Source organism: Equus caballus, chromosome 5 (assembly GCF_041296265.1).
Source record: "Equus caballus isolate H_3958 breed thoroughbred chromosome 5, TB-T2T, whole genome shotgun sequence".
Classification (NCBI taxonomy): Eukaryota; Metazoa; Chordata; class Mammalia; order Perissodactyla; family Equidae; genus Equus; species Equus caballus.
In genome coordinates, this window is record NC_091688.1 from 96,314,722 (window position 1) to 96,334,728 (window position 20,007).

The following is a 20,007-nucleotide window of genomic DNA, read 5'->3' on the forward strand; positions in this document are numbered from 1 at the left end:
CTGCCTCCTGGAAACTCAGCTTGGAGAAAGGCCAGGGTGTCACTTGCCAGCGTACATGGTACAGTTCTGCTGATTTTCAGAGTCAACACCCACGGCTTTGCACACTGTGATTACCACCAAAATGAAAGATGGATGGGAACAGTGTTGTGGCTTCATGGCTTTCCAGCCAGATGAAACCCTTGTGAAGCTGCCTTTTCCCACTCTTATTTTGAGTTACTCAGAGAGTTCTAAATGGAATCCTATATCCAAACATAATGGGAGAAAGAAAATATTTCTCTGCTCTTGTTTACAGACTCGTCTATAGTTTGTGTTTGAATATGAGTTTTGGCATATTATGAAACCCAGCAAAACCACCCAGCTAGAAAATGAGAGCTGCTACAAATCAGGCAGCTCAAATGTAAAACAGATCTTTAAAATCTGCTTTATATTCTCTAATGCACCACAGAGAAAATACCAAGAATTTGGAAATTTAAAAACAAAGAGATTATTTAGGGACTTCATTAGAAAATAAGTATCAAGAGCAATAAGCACAATCTATCTTCTCTTGAACCTAGAACTGAACTGAAATGAAGCCAACTTCAGTTATTCCCTGGGCAGAGGACACATCAGGAAGATTGGATTCGGGAATCTGAGACTTGCTTTCCCCCTCCTCTGCCCCACCACACACACACACACACACACAGGATACTGTTCAACAGGGACAAACATACACACATTTGGGTGAAATGACAAATTATAATAATGATCAACTACATGCAGAATGGTCAGCGAAAGAGCTCGGACGTCCAAGCAGACCATAACCCGAACCTTTAACATTTAAAAGTCTGTAGCAAGTCATGTGTGAAAAGTTCCAGGAAAGAAAGTATTTACTAAATTCTACACTTGGTCCCTTTTGTATTTCAGGATTCTGTAGAATTCTAATGAAAATGAAGAAAGATCTGAAGTGCCCTAAGAGTCCCTGTAAATGCCCTTTCCCGTTTCAGACGGCCTCAAGCCCTCACCTTTAGCATTTAGAGGGGCCTTGACATCATGTTTAGAAGGGCGTTAACGCCAGGCTTCAGCCAGCTCTTCATGCCCACAGGCAAAATTGTAAACTATTTTTCTAAGACTTCCAGAGTTGTCGTGATCTGTGCCAAACTATCTTCCTAGTTTCATCTTGGGGCCCTCATTCTCACAACCCTTATGTTCCAGCTTTCTCCAGTGTTAGCTTCTTCTTCCTCTGAAGTAGTCAGGAGAAGGATTTAAGAACTTGGACTCTGGAGTTAGACAAACCTGCATCCGAGGGACAGTTCTGCCATATACCAGGAGTGAAGCCGTGGCAAGTCATTTCACTCATTCACGCTTTCTTGAATTCAACAGTATTCGTTGAGCATCTAGTGTATGTGCCAGACTTTGTGCTGCACATTGAGGATGGAGCAGAGAACAGTTAAAGTTCCTGCACCCGTTAGAGCTTTCTTCTAGTTGGAGGAGACTGAAAATGTCTGATAAGTATCACGATGAAAACTAAAGCAGGTGAGGAGGCAGAGCGCAATGCAGGAGTGGAGAGGAGAGAGGGCTGCGTTTGCCGCACACTGGACGAGGAAGGCTTTTCTGATAAGATGACATTTGAACAGAGACCTGAATGAAGAAGGAAGTGAGCCTTGCTGCCATCTGGGAGACAGGGGTCCAGGCAGGGGGATCTGCAAGGGAGCATTCTGGGGGTTTTTGAGGAGCAGCAAAGCGGGGAAAAGGTGGCTGTAGAGTGATGGGTTCGAAAGTGAGTGGTAGGAAATGACGTCACGGAGGAGTGGAGGGCAAAATCCTGCAGGATCTGGAAAGCTGTGCTAAGAACTTTGGGTTTTAATGCAACTGAGATGGGAAGCTGTTAGAAAGTTTGTGGAGAGCGCTGACATTATCTGATTTGTTTTTAAAAGATCACAAAGAGACTGAAAGTAAGACAATGAATGACAGAAGCAGAGAGACCCGTGCAAAGGCTACTGCACAAATTTGAGAGAGAGGCGAGAACAGCTTTGACTGGAGTAGCTGTGGAGGAGATGATGAGGCGTGTGTGGTAGGATGACTTCAGGGTCCTCTGCGGGAAACACTCCCTGCTGTCACTGGATCCGTGATCATATGAAGTGGCTCTGAGGATTACACGAGGTTCCTTAGGGTCAAGCGCACAGGGCAGGTCGTGGCACACGGGAAGTGGCTAAGACAGAGACAGGGTTGTTTTTGCCGTCTCCTCTCTGCAGCCTCCCTCACCATTCGCTTCCACCTGTCCTCATCACCGGCACAATCCCTCCACGCTGGGTTCGCACTGCATGATCTACACCGCACCGTGGCTGCGTTCGTCACAGTGTACATCCTCGCTCTTTCCTCAAGCTTTTGTTTTCTCAGCTAGAATGTGAGCTTGGTGAGAAGGGTGACTTTGCCTCATTCTTGAGCCTTCAGAGCCTGACACAGTGCCTTACATATCAAAGTTTCTGAATACATGCTGGTTGAATGAATAAATGAATGAATGAATGAGCTTAAATCCCACTTGCTCCACAAAGTTTTTTCAACTTACCTTCATCTCTACCTTTACCTGTTGTTTGTATCAGTCATATCATTTAACATATGTGTCACTTAACCTATATTATTTTGCATATAAAATTCTTAATTTTTTGCATCTGTATCTCATTTCCAACTCGATCGTAAAGTCTGATGGAACAGGAATTGTATCTCTTATTCTTTGTATATCTCTTAGAGTATTATGTACGTACATGGGTCAATTACCATTGTACTGTTAAAAGAAAAGCTTAATGAATACATGCACAGATCGACTTAAAATTGTTTGATAGACAGTGTATTACACATTTTTGATGGACTGAATGAGTGATCATGGTAGAATATAATTTCCGTTGTTTCAGAGAAACCACAGGGAATTCCAGAAGCACAAGCCAGAGAAATTTTAGAATGTTCGGAATGATGACGGACAATAGAAGCCAACTATCATTTCAGCACTTGAGACTTAATTAAAACTTAGCTCATTCCTGGTTGCTAATGGGAGGAATAGAAAAAGTCTGACTGTTTTGAATCAGACAGATTTGGGTTTTGGTGTTTTCAGGAAAATGACCTCGGAATAGTTAGACTGTTTGATGAAAGATATGCAGAATGCAATGGGGTATCATTGTAATATCTAGAAGAGTTATGGACCAAATATAGGAAGAATGTAACAAAGAGAGAGGAGCCCCCTTGAGTTCTTATCTATAGGAACTTAGAAACTTGAGGGAACTCCTGCCAGTTGGAAGACATTTAAATGTCTCAGCCAGCAAATGATGCAAAATTCTATCAAGGGACATAACAGCCTAAGGGTGGGTTGGGTGGGGGGAGTGGGTTCAGATCTCTGTGAGTGGACAGAAGAATTAAGTATATATTTAAATTTGAAGGACACAGGTGGCGAGACCACCCCAATTGAAGAGTGTATTAGTTTTTTTATTGCTTTCTAACAGATCACCACAAACTTGACAGCTTAAAGCAACACAAATTTTTATCTCACACTTCCTTTGGGGGAGTCTGGGTATGGGTGAGCTGGGTTCTCTGCTCAGGGTCTCACCAGACTGCCATCAAGGTGTCATCGGGGCTATGATCTCATCTGAGGTTTGAAGGTCCTCTTCCAAGGCCAGCAGGAGGGTGCTGTTGCTGCTTCTTATCTCTTTTAAGGCCCACCTGATTAGGTCAGGATTGCCCAGGAAATTTCCCCATTTGATTAATTCTCATTCATTCTATCCGGAAATTCATTACATCTGGAAATTTCTTTTTGACATATAACGTAACAATCACAGGAGGGATAACCCCTCATGTTCATAAGTTCTACGCATACTGAAGGGAAGACCATTATAGAGACTGTGTGCACCAGGGGCAGAAATCTTGGAGGCCCTCTGAGAGCTCTGTCTACCACAGAGGGCACTGACTTAGGGAAACAGGGCTCAGCGTGTTCCAAGAGCATCGCAGATAAAGGTCCATTCATGTCCAGTTGATAACCTGGTTTTTAAGAAACCTCAGCAAGCTGAGAAGACAACCCACAAAATTACTTAGGAAGGTAACATCAAAATTGTTGGGGATGATATAGCTGTGTCCTTATCTTTTAATGATGCAAAATTTAGCATTATGTACAAAAACAATGAAAATATAAAAGTTATAGCAATAAATTATCCTTAGGGATCTGTGTTTATTTTGAATTTTAATTATTTGTACTGTTTAAGAAAATTAGGTCTAGTACAAATTAGAATAACAGGTTAACCTTGTAACTCCAAGTTAAAATGAGTAATTGAGTCACTGCTTTAGCTTGTCATTTCAGATTGAAATCTTGCTTGGAACATATCTATAAATTTAATTTATAGATATAAATTTAATTTAATTTATAGATATAAATTTAATTTAATTTAACGTCATATCTATAAATTTAATTTATTAGATTTATAAGAATTACTTAAGTTCTTGAGAAGTTTGTTACGTCATGCGACTGAAGTACTTAAAAATATATATATATACTACATTAATAAATGTGGCAAAATAGTCAAGGAACTTAACTTGTAAAATCTTCCTTTAAAGTAATTATAAAATTTGCTAGATTTATGAATATATTAATAAAATTTATAAACTAACATGCAAACCTAAGAAAAACAAAAGTTTCAAATAAATTGAACACTCATTTTGCACCAAAATAACTTTGAATAGCCTTTCTCTGGGCATAATAATTGCCCTCAAGAACATAAAAATACTCATACTTAACAAGTTTCAACTCTGCTATTTTGTGTGACTTTCATCAAGTCACTCAACTTCTCTTCGCCTCAGGTTCTCATCTGCAAAATGGGAGTCCTCATATTAACTGCACTATTGTTCTAAGGAGTAAATAAGATATTATGCGTAAATTGCTCGGCACATGTTAGGCTCTCAATAATGAGACCTTAAAGAAATAAAAAGAAAGCTGGGTCTTCTCCTGAAGAGAAGGACAGAAGCTTTGCTTGCAGTCCATCCACGTCACAGACACTTCAAAGTTCAATCCTTCATGGACCCTCTTCAATAACAATTCGTTTGTTACCTTTCCAGGCACAAACGATGCTTAGAGAATTAATTTTAATGCCAAAGGTAGCACAGTAACCCACGCCAAATCCCAGGAGAGGCTGACCACACCCTTTAGATCTTCGCCAGAAGGTGGCTGCAGGAAAGCAAGAACAAACAATGTCCCATTTCTGTCCTTGAAACCTGAAGCTCAGAGGACAGAAAGTGAGCACCAGGCTTCAAGGACTCGATGCAACCAGTCTCTGAGCCAATAGCTGGCACCAAATTACCGGAATGGGATGTAAAACACTGGGGGAAGGGACAAGTTAGTATTCCCCCTAGGCTAATAGTCGCCTGGTGAAATGTCACTGTACTTGTGTCAGAAGGAGCGGAGGAATGCAAGCCTGTCTGGGCAGACTGCGAACAGAAAACCCAGGAGAGAGTGGACCCAGTCCCTCGGCAGGACTGAGAAAGCAGTGTGCTTAATATAGACTGATCCACTTTTCTCATGTTCCTGTATTTGGGGACTGAAAACACTATCAAGAATAAAAGTGTATAATGAATTATTCCGATCACATAAAAATCTTCATATGTGTTTAATTTTTTTAAAAAAGGCAATGATTTTTGATGATAACTCTGGAGGGGAACAAACACAAATATAGAAAGGTGTGTGTGTGTGAGAGAGAGAGACAGAGGTGGAAAGGAGAAATGGAGGAACAGAGAGAGAGTCTCAGAGAAAGAGAACAGAGGGCTGTGACAGATTAGAGAGAAGCCGTGAGGTCACCCAGACACAGAGAAAACAAGCATGAAGAGGTGACGTTGAAACACAGAGAGGCCCACCACTGAAAACTCGGGAGACGAAAAGTAAGGGAAAACTCTGTAAAAACATATATACGGTTCAAGGAGCCAAGGAGCCAGCCACAGGACCTGGGAGAAAAAAGAGAGAAAGGAAGATAACACAGGGCAACATTCAATTTAGTCAATATTTACTGAGTGCCCTCAGGGAACATAGCAACCTTCTGGAACTGAAGTGGAAACAAATTCAATTCTCTGTTGGGGAGGGTGGGGAAGTTCAAGTCTGCCAAGCTGCCTGGGGCTGAGGAGGGGAGTACATGCAGGTCCACACTCTGCTCTGCCTCCAGACCTCCAGATGCTGGCCCAGCAATTCCCTGTCTCCTTGGGCTGACCTACAACCCTCTCTTCGCCATCTCTGTGGAGGAAAAACAAATGTTTAAAGAGAGGCAAAGATCAAGGCATTATATAAATTTTTTGTACTTGTAATATCAGGTCTAAAACTAGTGTTACTAGTAACACCATATTTATTTCTCAATTAGACATAAAAATCTAAAATCTTAAATATTTAGATAATAAAAAATATTTAGATATTAAAAAAAGAAAAATATTAACCTTTTTTTATAAGGCTGAATCAGAGGCCACTTTCATTAGACTCCCCCCATGTCTTGACATACGATAACATATAGTAGTTTTAAAACAAATCTCTATTTCAAAAAATTCAGCTCAGAAAGTATCTCTTAGGAATATCAGAGCACACAGACACATATCTGGTTGAAATGTCTCTGAAATACCTGCAGAAAGGGAAATGTAGTTATATGACTCACGGTGTGCATAAGATAAAAATAAACCAGAGGTTTAGAAGAAACACAACTATTCCTGGCAGTGGGGTCTATGAAGTAGACTTGCCAGGGAAAGACACAATCGTCAAAACTCACTACATCTCAAAGGGAACTCACACCCATTCACAGCAACCCAACTGATAAACCTAAAAGAAAGAAGACACGTAGCAGAATCATTTCTGGGAATATTAGCTTACCTTTACCCCTCCTATATTTTTCTTCCTCACTGCTGGATCTTTAGTATTTGCTGGCCTCTGGGAATTTTGTAGGGTGGAAAACAGAAGATGCTCAATGTAAAGGGTCCTTTGTGTTGTGTAAAAGTGAGAAATTGTTGAAGAACCTATGCTACTATGATCCTAAGGATGGAGGGTGAAAGAGTAACTTTGAGAAACTTGGAAAGAGGCAACTATGTCTCCCAGACCAAAAAGAGAGTCAAAGTCAGGGTCCATGCATTGCTCATTAGCAAAACTAGCGCTCCAGGGAGGTGGCACGTGACAATGGGAACGTGTGTTTGATGTGCCAGGAGAGTGGCACCCTAAGTCCCAGAGTTCCAAACTTCGCCAAAGATCCCGTGCCTGCAACATGAGCTGGAGTGTGAGAGCGGCCAGGTCGGAAGGATCAACTCACACAGGACACGGTCTGAAACAGTGAGAATCTCAATGGCACTCTGTGGGTCAATGACCAACGACTGCCTCTCAGGTGATGTGGCACTACCTACAACTAGCTCTAGGACCGCAGCGCCAGTCCGTGGTGTGGAGTCCCAATGGTGACTGCGATTGAATTTTCCACCACCCTGGCAGAATAGGCTTAGAGAACAATTTTAATTGATTTTGTAAAAATAAATAAGTGAGATATTTTATATGTATCCGTGTTTGTGGTCTGAATGTCATACCTGCCACACAAACTTTGACATCACATAGAACTAGGGCCAAGGAACCTGTGGGCGCCTTACTTAATTTCTCCAAGTCTCAATTTTCTTATCTGAAAAAAGGAGACCAAAGTAGAAATTAATTCCTAAGTTGCTCTAAGTACTGCAGATTAAGTAGATGCTAAGTTTCAGAGCCTGGAACACGTAAGTGCTCAAGAACAGTGGTCATTCTTATTCAGTTTTAAAAATGAGTCTACTAGAAATGAGACAAAACTTTGATACAAAGCTTTCAGCCATTGCACAAACACAAGCATTGCAAACAGGGAAACACCATCAGTGACGCACACTGTTTACAAGAAAAAAAATAAATTATTAATGCTTCTTTAAGAGTAATACCACTATCCCTTGTAGGAAGAACAATATGAGAATATGGCCAAGAAAAATACCAACACAGGCCATGCCCAGTGAGACCAGCACGTCTAACAAAACACCAGCCCATGGGGAAGAATAATAGAGGAGCAATTCCAAGTGCTTAATATGGTAATGGCTTTGGAAAAGTCAACAGCCACCCTTCTCCTCCTCCTTTTTCCACTCCCTTCATCCAACACAACCTCATCTGAGGCTAAAGATATTTATAATTCTCTGGGTGACTAACTGTAGCAAACCTGACAGGCAGGCTGGTAAACTTGATAAAATTATCTTAATATGACAGATATACGTCTCAAATGGAATGTGGGAGGGGAGCAGGTGCTTTAATGTTTGATAAGCTAAAATAGCACTTTGAAAATGGAATGACCCCACCAAGGGATTTAATGGTAGAGCCAATTTCTGGTCGGATAAGCCTCCAGCTATAAGGTAATCAGGTTTGCATTCACATTAGAAATCTTGGTGTGACCCCAGGATCTCCTCATTCTTGCCTTCCTCTATCCTACCCAAATCATTTGGTACCAATCACTGGTCCCAGGTCTATCGCCCAATGGTAACATGTTGGAAAAATCATAATTTAGCAATTCAACAAATATTTCTTGAGCCTTTGCTAAGAACCTCGTACTGGGGACACAGAGATGGACATAATCATTGCTGTCAGCCCCATCTCAAAACCCTGGAGCAGCCTTCCCCAGCTTCAAACAGCGAGGCCCATTCAGTCCTGCCCACCACCTGAGCCACATCCTCTGGCTCCAACCACCCCAAAGCCTGCCTGTCATGGTATTTATTAAAGTCTAACATGGACAAGGAAGAGAGGACTCTGACACAAATGTTGTCTATTTGCAACCTAAGCATAGACAATCTTGAGCCACTGAGGAGTTTTGTTAATCTGGAGAGTAATGAGCCTAGAAGTTTCTATCTTGCCAGTTGGGAGAGCTTCTTCAGGATCTAGACTGGCCTCGTGGGTGTATCTAATGACAATGTAATGTCCTCTATCTTTCCAGCCATGTTTAATTATTTACAAGTAAACAGTCCATAGATTCTGAATGGTGATACCCACCCTTGAGGAGAAGATATGAGGCTGGAGGAGAGAGACAATCACACAAATAAATATAAATAGTGTAATAAATGCCATTAAAGTTACATTCTTAGAATGTACAGAAAAGAGAACAATAAAATCTGCCTGGATGGAAAACTCTTCATGAAATAGATCATAAAAGATGCTTGCATGATGAATGAGAGTCTGAGAGGTGGAAAAGGGTATTCATGGATGAGGAAACAGCCTCAGCTAGTAGCACAGATGTGTGAGAGGGAACAGTCTAGTCAGCGAACAGCAAAACAGTTAAGCATGCCAGCGTGGTGGAGGACCAGGAAAGACCAGGGTCAGTGGCAGAAATGCAACTGAAAAGGTGCTTGGGACAATCGAGAAGGGCCTTGTCCATGTTGAGAGGTTTGAATAGAGCTTGAATAGAGCTTTTCTTAGACATGCCTGATGAGGTAAGGAGAACGCATTCTAAGTTAGAGAGCATGGAGGCAAAGGGAGTCGTTAGAAATCCAGTCAGGCATTCAGAGCAGAGAGGCTGAGCCAGAAATAAGAGTATCCACCCTCTGTCCTGCTGCCTGGGTGAATACACAGGTCCAGGTTTGAGTTCTGGTGCCTTCACACTACCTTGGCCCTGTGTCGGGCTGTGGGAACACCTCAAGCACCTCCAGTCTGATCGAGCCGCCAGTGCCCTCTGGTGGTGACCCACTGGATGTCCCGAAGATGCGAACCATCCAATTCCTCCCCCATTTCCGAGCATCTGCCATGTGCTGGCTTCTGAGATAGCTGGGGGAGACACAGATCTCCAAGAAGTTGGTTTTTCACTCAAGAAGCTCACAGTTTAGGATGTGGGGCACAGAGGTGAACACATCAGAATAACAGTGTGTGGTCAGTGCCAAAAAAATTGTGCAATCAGAAATATGCATAAGACAGTTCATACGGAAGACAAATGATTATCTTTTGGGTCTGGTGGCTTTGATGGTGGTCTGAGGTCTGGGCTGGCACTGAGAAAGGCCTCCTGGACGATGTGATTGGGCTCTGAAAGTAGATTAGGACTTCACAAGGCAATTAATAGAAAATGAGCTTTCCAGGAACAGAGATCAACACAGGTTATTTGGAGAACTGCAAGTAATTCCGATTTCTAGAAGCATCAAGTGGGAACAAAATTAGGTAACTTTTGCAGTGGACCTTTCTGAGGGAGTCTAAATGGTACCCAGTGTTTCCCAAAACTGTTCCGTTCGGCAAGCATTTATCAAGCATCTTCTATAGGCAGTGTGATAGGGAATTAAATATTGTGCTGGCCCTCAAGGTGCTTACAGTCAAGCACTAAGACAGAAGTTCAGACAGAGATGTGAAGGAATACTTCCTATAAAATGCAAGTTATACACAAATAGCAGTTGGCAGCAAAGGAAAAGAGGCATTTACATTGAAAGGGACAGTCAAGGAAGTCTTTCCAAAGTAGGAAGCACTTGAGTTGAATACTGAAAAACAAATGAGTAGGAATTTGCCAAATGGCAGTCAGGGTCCGGTGTGCCCCCGTTGTTTCTGTGATGTGTGATGCGAACTGGCTGAATGTCTTCTTGCCCCTCTGGGTGCATTTTACTTTCTTCCTCTGATTCCTCTTCTTCCTCCTACCCCTACTGTGATTGATCCACCACTGCCCCCCCACCCCCACCAGGTTCTGTGCTCAGCCCTCACATCTTTGCTTGGTTCCCTCTTGGGGACTTCATTCACACCCAGGGCTTCCACTTAAGAGTACCTCACTTTTTACCCAGAAAGTCAGCCTATCCCTAATGAGACTTGCTCCAAGCAGAACCCACCATCATTAACCTCTGAATCCTCACCTCTCCTTGCTTGGTTGTCCCACCCACCCTTTAGTGGTCTGATTTTATAAGTCGAGAAGCTTGAAAAGACCCTTACTTACTCCTTTCCTCTCTCCAGCATCCAGTGCCTCTACAAGTTCTGCAGCATTCGTAAATCATTTTCTTTGTGTCCACTGTTACAGCCTGAAATGGATTCCTCATAATCTCTTGCCTGGTTGATTGCAGTGGCCTCCTAATCTGTCTCTCTGCTTCTAGCTCACCCCCTCAGTCCACCCCGCTTCGTGACTGCTAATGGGGTGTTCCTAACAAGCAAGTCAAGCAAGTCTGATCTTGTGTCATATGCCACCCTACCCATCCTGCTTACAATGCCTCCATGTTCCCTACAACCTTCAACATCAGGTCTCAGCTCCTTAGGGTGGCAGACAAACCCCTCTGCTAACCTCTCTAGCCTCATCTGTTGTCCTCTGCTTCCAGGAGTTCTCCAGAAATTCCACACTGATTGCAGATCCCCTAAACATGTTGTTTCGTACTTTCCTGCCTAAGAATACTATCAGGTAGAATGTTCTCCCCACCACTCTTCCCACGTGGCAAACTCCAATTTATCCCCCAAAACTCAGTTCCATGCCACATCCCCCCAGTGAGCCTTCCTTGGCCCTCCCTTTTGGGTAGATGACCACTTTCCTTTCTGGGCTACTTCTGGACCATAGATGTGTATCTATTATTATGTCATTTTGTGATGTTCTGCTTACCTGTCTGCATCCCTTGCTCCAGGCTGGAGCAGCAGTATAGCAGAGCAATTAAGAAAGTGGAACCAAATCCCAGCTCTGCCACTTACCAGAGTGAACTTGGGCAAGTTGTTTACTTCTCTTTGGCTTGGTTTCCTCATCTATAAAATGGAGATGACAGTAGTACTGCCTCATGAAGTTGTTGTCAGGTTAGTGTATATCAAGTGCTTTGAGCAGTACTTGGCGTATAGTAAGTGCTATATAAGAATTTGCTATGATTTTCAACTATGAGTGTCTTTATGTTAGGAAATTAGGTCTTATTCATCTCCATTTTCCAGGGTCCAGCACAGTGCCTGACACAGAGAGTATGCTTGTTGAAAGGAAGAAAGGCTACATCTTTGGCTCCTCCCTTCTCCTTGACCCAGTACCTAGCAAATCCCTGAACCCTACTGGACTTTCCTTTTCAATGTCCCTTGTATTTACCTTTCTTTCTGTAGTAACTGTCACCATTCCTTCATTTATTAAACAAAAAGTTTATTAAGGACCAACGGTCTAAAAGGCATCACTCCTCTTGCTGAGGATGCTGCTTCAAATACGACAAAGTTCCTCCGCTATGGACCTTACATTCTAGCAGATAACACAGACAGTAAATAATAGCATATTAGTTATTTGATCATAAATGTGATATATATATGATAGGAGGAATTTAACGTAGTCTTGAAGGTCAGGAAGTTTCTCTTAGAGAGGAAATTCCACTGATATATGAAAGACTAGAAGTAAATAAGTAGCATGAGATGGTAGAAGGAAGCTGTGGTGGCAAGCCTCCAGGCAGAGGGAACAGCATACACAAAGCCCTGAGTCAGGAAGAATTCTGGCACATAGAGATTTTGAGTTCCTTGTGTCTGGATTATTCCTACAAATGATACCTGATGTCTGCACAAGATGACCTTCCACAGGGCTCTAGAATTAAACTTTCTATCTTGTTGATTCCCTGCTCAGAAACCTTTCATTACTCTCTATTACCTACTGAATGAAAGGTTAATTCCTTAGCTATTTTTCATGAGCCAGTGCCATAAGGGCTCCAGTAATGGCCCAGTTTTATCTCCCATAGATCTTCTGCATCTATACTCAACAATAACCCTCATGTCCTACTTGATATTCCCCACACATTCCTTATTCTTTTTTACTTTCTCAAACTTATGTTGTTATTGTCCCAAAAATGCCTTTCTTCTCTATTCCTATCAATGCTTGTTGTTCTGCAAATATTTATTTGTTCTATGGGTGATGTGCTTTGACATTTTCTATTCTAGTCTATTCTACTTCATTCCATTTCAGTTTTTTTTTTTTTTTTAAAGATTGGCACCTGGGCTAACAACTGTTGCCAATCTCTTTTTCTGTTTTATCTCCCCAAACCCACCCTGTACATAGTTGTATATCTTAGTTGCAGGTCCTTCTACTTGTGGGATGTCCATTTCAGTTTTTAAGACAAGCAAGTTGTAACCTACTGATGCAATTTCACATCCCATTAATGGATCTTGATCCACAGTTGAAAACATTGCCCCAAATAACCTTAAAGATTTTTCTGATATATGATTCTCGAGTGAGGTTGGCTTTGGTAGATTCTAAGTTTTCTTCCAGCAGTTGCATCCTCTAACTCAATTACATCTTGGTTATTGGGCATCTGTATCCTCTGAAGACAGGATGGTAAAATTCTGCATAAGCACGTGATCACTGGGGGAGCTAATATTACAGAGCCAAAGCCCCCTGAGGATACTTGGCAATGCATCTTAATTTGTAGGAGATGTCACACTTTGCAGTTTCGATCCTGGTAATGTTCTGAACTGAAGTTGCTAATCATATTGAGCTGTTCCAGATCACATACCGGGCAAAGATGTACATGGGAGAGTATTTGTTCCAGCTGTAATGGAGTGAAAAAGCAAAAAATAACAAGCCCAAACCTCCATTAACAAAGAAATCCATGGCAATCAGATGCAACTGTAGCTCATATTATGTAATAAGTGTATCTTTGCAAATAGATTTGCTTTATATTGGCCCAAAGAGACTACTTGAATCTCTTGTAATAACCACTTCTCAAACTATCTGTTTTTCAAAATCGGTTTCATATCTTGGGTTAACTTTCAGTAGAGCATTTCAGTATTTCAATATTCTTCCACTTTAGATTCTGCAATGTCAACACCTGGGTCAATTTACCATCTTGTTAATGTTCTTTATCTCTAGCCCAGATTACGTTCCTATGTTTCATTTTTCTGTATCTCCTACTGCCAAGTGGACACGACTATGACAATGACCTCCAGACACCCCAAACCCATCAATCCAAAAGTGAATTCATTATCATCATCCTATATCAGCTGCCCCTACCCCTTCACCTTACTTTGATTGGAGAATGGCACGCCATCTCTCCACTTAAGTCAGAGAACACAGGCATCAGGTTTGACTCCTCCTTCAACTAACCTGCCACAAATTCCTCTTGATGTTACATCCTATATGCTTCTCAAATCTGTCTACCTCTCTCCAGCCTCCCTGCCTCTCCTGATGTTCAAGCCTCTTTAAATGGTTCTCCTGCTATCTTTCTTAGTACATTTCACGAAGTGGCCAATCTATCATGTCATTCTCCAGCGGGAAGTCATCCAGTTAACTACTATTCCCTTTAGGAGAGAGTCTAACAGCAAGAACCCAAAATTGCTTGCAAAGCCCTTCCTGATCTGTCCTCTGCTAACCTTTTCTGCCTCACTTTCACTCTCTCCTTTCCAACTTTCTTCCATCCCTCCTCTCCCCCTCCATTCATATCCTACCTTCCAATCATTAAAACACTCCATTTTTGTCTGGAACATTCTCCTTTTTACTGGAGAGTTCTTACTCTTCCTTCAAGCCACATCTTGGATATCTCATGGAAAACGTTCCTGGAGCCTTCTAAGTCCAGGCTTCTAAGACAGGCTCCTCAGTCCTCCTTTAGTGCCCTGTAACTCGCCATTACACTCTAAATCACCTATTCACTTCAGTCCACTAGTGTGAGCACAGGAGTTATTCAGTATTATATACCTGTTGCCTAGCACATAATGTGTATGTGCTAGGTGTATGGTTAATATTTCCAGAATGAACAAATAACATCTGATTTTCTGTCTGCCAAGTGGTAAGGGGACTCTCCTATGGGAGAACCCTATAGTGTTCAGCTATGCTGATGACTGGGAGGTAAGTCTATCTAAGACTGGGATGAAATAGTATCAAAAAACTATTTTGACTGTAGATTTAAGTCATGATCTCCAAAGAGCTTATCAGTAATGTAACTTACTTTTTAAGAAAAAATCTCCATCTGTGTTACGTGTCATACTTCACAAACTCAGGAGAAGGTAAAAAGGAGGGAGCTATTTTTGGTTCTTTAAAATCCCAAAATTTCATATAGTCTCTTTTCTTAGACAACTAAATTTTACTTTTTACTAGACTCATCACGGCTAATATCTAGATCCTCAGATCACTGGGGCTTTTACTAGTTTCATTTACTTATTCTCATTCATCTATTTCTCATTAATTAAACACCTACTAAGTGCCAGATAGTGGAGATACTAGGTGGGTAAGATGTCATCCCTCCCATCAAAAACCAATCAATTCAATGGCTGGGAGGAAGGAAAAAAGCAGACATGTGGGCTGTTATGATCCAGATGCCCTCCAAACTCATGCAAACTTGAACTTAGCCAAAGAATTCCAAAGGGGGATAAAAAATGTTAAGGAATGAGAATGTTTTCACTTGTGTATGAAAAAAACAAAATAAGCTTTATGAGTGATAAATATTCTGAGGGAAGAACATACAGCAAACAGCAGATACCACAAGGGGAAGGTTTTCCCCTATGGAACGGTAAAGATTCTCATTGTATTAGTTCACATTTAGTCAGAGCTATTTGAGTCAGTTACCATCTTGTTGAATTCTATTCATAATTGAAAAGCAAATGGTCTAGCAGAGTGTAGACATTTATTCAAAATATTTAGGCAAAATATAGCCAAAGTGATGAGAGTTTGTGGTTAGTCACAGATGGTCAACACTTACAGCTTGTGAATTATTAAATTGTGTCAGTGGTGACGATGCTGATGCTGATACCAGAAAATAAAAATGTATTCTGAAGGATTTTTGACTCAAGCAAAATTGGAAATGAGCAAGACTTTTCTGAACAGAATGATTCTGCAGTTTTCACAAGCCAAGAACTCTTCAAAATCCATCTCTGAGTCTCTGGCATAAATATTTAGAGCCTCATTGAATTTCTTGCTATTCCCTTAACACCCTGTGCTTTATGATACCTTATGCCTTTGCTGTTCTTTCTGATTAGAATAGCCCCCAGCTCCTCGGTGCCTGTTAAACTCAAATATCATCTCTTCTATGAAGCACTACAACAGGATAAATGGAAATCTCTCGGGCTAAATTAATTCCTCCCTACTCAGTGCTCACAGCATTTTGTGATTTGCCTTTCAAATTGCACTTATTACATTATATTATCCTTATTGGTGGCTGTATTTTTGTTCCCTAATAGACCATGAACTGCTCATTGGATCTGCATCCACAGGACCCAGCAGGGCCCGATACAAATTAAAACCTCTTTCTAGATAGGTTTAATGGCTGAATCATTCTATTTTTCTCCTCCACCTCTTCTGTTTCACTGTAGTATCAAGGTCATCTTCTCCAGTTTTGGCTAACTTCATGATGCACATTATTTAAAAGTTCTAATCTAAAAATTAAAATATATAAATAGTTTCAAGTTTATCTTGGAAAAAGCAAGAGGTTGTAGTTTTAAGATCCATCTCTGTCGCTAAGAGATCATGTGATTTGGCACAATCGATTTACCTGTCTTGGCTTCAGTTTCCTCATCTAGAAAATGAGGACATTGCTAAATGATCTCTAAATTCTCTGTCTTTGCTAATTCTATGACCCAATATCCTTTCCTGAATTCATGAAAAATTAATGGTCTCAAATACACAATTGTGTATTTAAGTAACAGTTTTTATTGATCTTGACTTGTTTCCGGTTTCTTTGCTTTGCTTTTCCTTAAAAACACATAATCAAATGAAAGTTCTTTATTGTTTACAGTGATGTCTTTAGAGGTTGGAAAGTCAAACAGATATAGGTTTCATCCCTGACTCTGCCACTTATAAAACTAACGTTATAACCTTGGCAACTTCAATGTGCCCAAGCCTCAGTTTCCTCCTGTGTGAAGTGAGAATAATAATAATAGTGCTTGTTTCATACGGTTATAGGGAATCTTCTGTATTTCTTCTAAGTCCCTGCAGTTGCGGGTACATAGGGCTGCAAAGGTCTTCATAACACAAGCAAGTTCACTGATGAATTAATCACCAGCCTTTATTTTCTCTCACTGTGTAAAGTGTTTTATCTATTTCTTGCTGATTGCCAGATATTGTAAACATCTGATAATATAATGCAAATATAATGCAAATTGTACTTGTACAGTGCCAAGTACTATTGCAAATCTTGCAACAGATGCAAAGCTTCATGAAATTGATGAAAATAGTCAAATGAATTTTAAAGACACAAGTAAAGCCATTGACAAATAAATTGAAGAAGAGAAAGCTAATAAAAATATAGCAGAGTAGTCACCTTAAAGGTATTGAATGGAATATGGGAATAAATAGATTAATCCCTGCATTATTTAAAACAAAAAGCGACCATATTTATGATCATGCTACAAAAGTTTAGGATGTTACTTTGCATGGTGATGCATTTTTTAAAAATGCTCAAAATTAATTATTTAATTTCTTTTTTGCTTCTTCTAAGAAATAATTTACGGAAGCGATCAGCAAGAGGAGGAAATTCCGCATGAGAATAGGAGTGTCTCACACAGTGGGCATCACGGGGCAGAACAGGGACAGTGAGGAGCAGCAAAGACGACCTTCATCTAGATCTCAGTTCTGCTGCAGGCCAGCTCTGGCCGTATCCTTATCAGCCACTTGAGAAAGCAAAGGAGAAAAAGCCAGACTGTTCATCTGTGGATGTCTGACATCCAGTAATTTATTAAAGTTTCAGCGTAAGCATCTCTATTCAAATATGAAAAACAAATGAATGTCAAAACTTCAGTGAAACTTTAGTAAACAATTTCATCTCTTTCCATAGCATTTTGCAATAAATAAAGATAATTTCATCACTTTTTGTTCTACTAATAGCAGTGTGAATCACTAAACAGGTATTACTTCTCTTTTACTGTTGAAAAAGCAAAAGTTGGCCAAATTTACTCAAGACAGTCAGAGATTGGACACGGCCCCCTGACTCCAGGGCATTGGGATAAGGATGCTTTATGTTCCTTCTCTAGCACCAGTAATATTAAATACTTTACATTTTAGTTCTAATGCTCAATACAATCTTTTCAGGATGGATTTTGTTGCCCCCAATTTACAGATAAGAAATCTACGGTTCAAAGAGATTAGATAAACTTGCCCAAAATCACCTGTGTGCTTTGACTTCCTAAATCCACAGCCCCTGGGGCTTTCACCACCTCACCGCTTTCCATGCTGAATTTCGGTGTTGGATGTTTTTAGTAATAAGAGAAGAACACCACCCACAGAGAAGAGGCTTTAGAGTGTAATTGAACTTTAGAAAGTTTGTCTTAGAAAAAAATAATTATTTTAAACCTTTTCAGTTTACATCTCAATTATTATTACTAGTAAATTTAAGAAATAAAGTTTAAAAGTTATGCATTTATCTCACATTTTTCCCTTTTCCTATATACAATCTGGAGGCAATACTAAAAAGCAACGAAATAAGCAAAAACACGTTGCACCAAAAAAGGAAAAAGAAGCTGTAATTTGTATAAATCTCTAACCTTAGCAGGTCACTGCCCCTGTCACCTCCTTTTACCGATTCAGATGCGAACCATAAAGAGATTCAGTGAACTTTCTAGGGTCACAGAGTTCAAAGTCAGCTAAGAAATCACACCAAATATTCTTGCATCCTTCATTGTTTTTGATGGCTATCTTTAACGCAACCATATTTGTAGTAAAAATATAAGCTTTTGTTTAATAAAGCAATAAACAGAATACATCAGCTGAAATTATCTCCAGTAAGATCTGGACTGAACATACGTGGTGTGAGGGACCATTTACTTCTACTTACAGCAGTTCTCATCATGGATTATTTGTGAAGGGTTTTTCATATGAGTGATATAAGTTACATAAATGAAACAAAGACTGTGAATATATACATATCTTAGGTTATATTAAAGTTGCAGCAAAACAAATACTTTCTATTAGTGAAGTCTGAAAATAAAAAACCTATACTAAAATTTTAGAATTGAATCTATTTGCTTCGTAAAGAGATTTTGACACGTCTTTTTTTCTTTTTGAATTAAAAAAAAACTAATGCTGTCAACTTTTAAGCAAGGCAGCAGAAAATCTAGTTATATTTCACTTTACACTCTTGCAGTGATTTTTGTAACTTATTAACATTGCTTCAGAATACAGAAAAGGACCCTATAATGTGTCAGTTGAGATTCAGGACCCAAAGTCTCCCATTAGAAGGTGATGCATTTGTTCATTAAAATTGTGAAGCTGTAAGGCATCCTTCTAGAAGAGTTGCTGAATTGCCATCTAAACTAAATAATAACAGCCATAAAACAAGTTTTGTGCTTACTCTTTTATTTCACACATTCATATTAAGGCTGGTAGATGTAAGAAGCAATTTATAAATGCATACACCATTCTGTAAGTGGCCTCAACAAAGAAAGCTGTTCCCAGGGAAAACAAACTTTTAGGATTGTTCCAAATCAAATAAACTCTCAATATATTTTCATATTTTGACAGTAAACATCTACAGTGTCAGTCACCATGTTGTCACAGAGATATGACAGTGTGTAAGAAAATGCCCCATGTTAACCTTCTGCCCCACTTGAATCTCAAGTCCACTGATTCCATATCATCTTTTCATTGTTCCTCCCCCTGAAGGCCTTACTCCCCTCTTCATCTCACTAAAATTCTCTGGTCAATCATTACAATCACCTCCTTGCATATGCCCTTGACTTCTTTTCCCGGGCTGGTTTTGTTCCCTGTTTAGCAGAACTAGAGGGTTGCAGGTTACACAGTTTACACATTTGTCAAAAACCATCAGATTGTACACTTAGTAGTTATGTATTTCATTGCATGTAATTTCACCTTTAAAAAACTTTAAACAAATATTGAACTCTAGTTATTAGGTTTGTGTTTTGCAATGGTATGAGTTAGCAATTTTAAAACTTGCTTAAACAAATGAGTAAATATATTGAAGGTAATGGGAGTAGTATTTTAAGTAGGAGTTAGAAATATGGAAAGAAGGAACTTTGGAACTGGATTGAAATGGAAAGTATCAATGATATCTAACGTCTGTCTATCCAGCTCTGTAAATATAGAAATGTCTATAGATATAGGCATATATGTGCATATGTGTACATATACTAGATCTGGTTGCTGAGATTGTCTAAAA

The 20,007-nt window shown here is 40.1% G+C and overlaps 1 protein-coding gene and 1 long non-coding RNA gene across 6 annotated transcripts in view; one reads left to right on the forward strand and one right to left on the reverse strand.

Annotated features, from left to right (window-relative positions):
• Nucleotides 1–20,007, forward strand: part of PTGER3 (prostaglandin E receptor 3) — a 244,471-nt gene that overhangs the window by 143,951 nt on the left and 80,513 nt on the right. The window contains exon 3 of one of the 5 annotated variants that reach the window (XM_070267494.1): nucleotides 17,335–17,355. The exons of the other annotated variants lie outside the window; for them this stretch is intronic. Coding sequence (XP_070123595.1) covers nucleotides 17,335–17,340 — 6 coding nt within the window. The 3' untranslated portion in view covers nucleotides 17,341–17,355. Of the gene's footprint in view, nucleotides 1–17,334; nucleotides 17,356–20,007 lie in introns of those variants that run through there. 5 annotated transcript variants of the gene reach the window in all.
• The window catches only part of LOC111773622 (uncharacterized), a 73,677-nt gene that overhangs the window by 17,666 nt on the left and 36,004 nt on the right, over nucleotides 1–20,007 (reverse strand). The gene's annotated exons all lie outside the window — the stretch shown is intronic.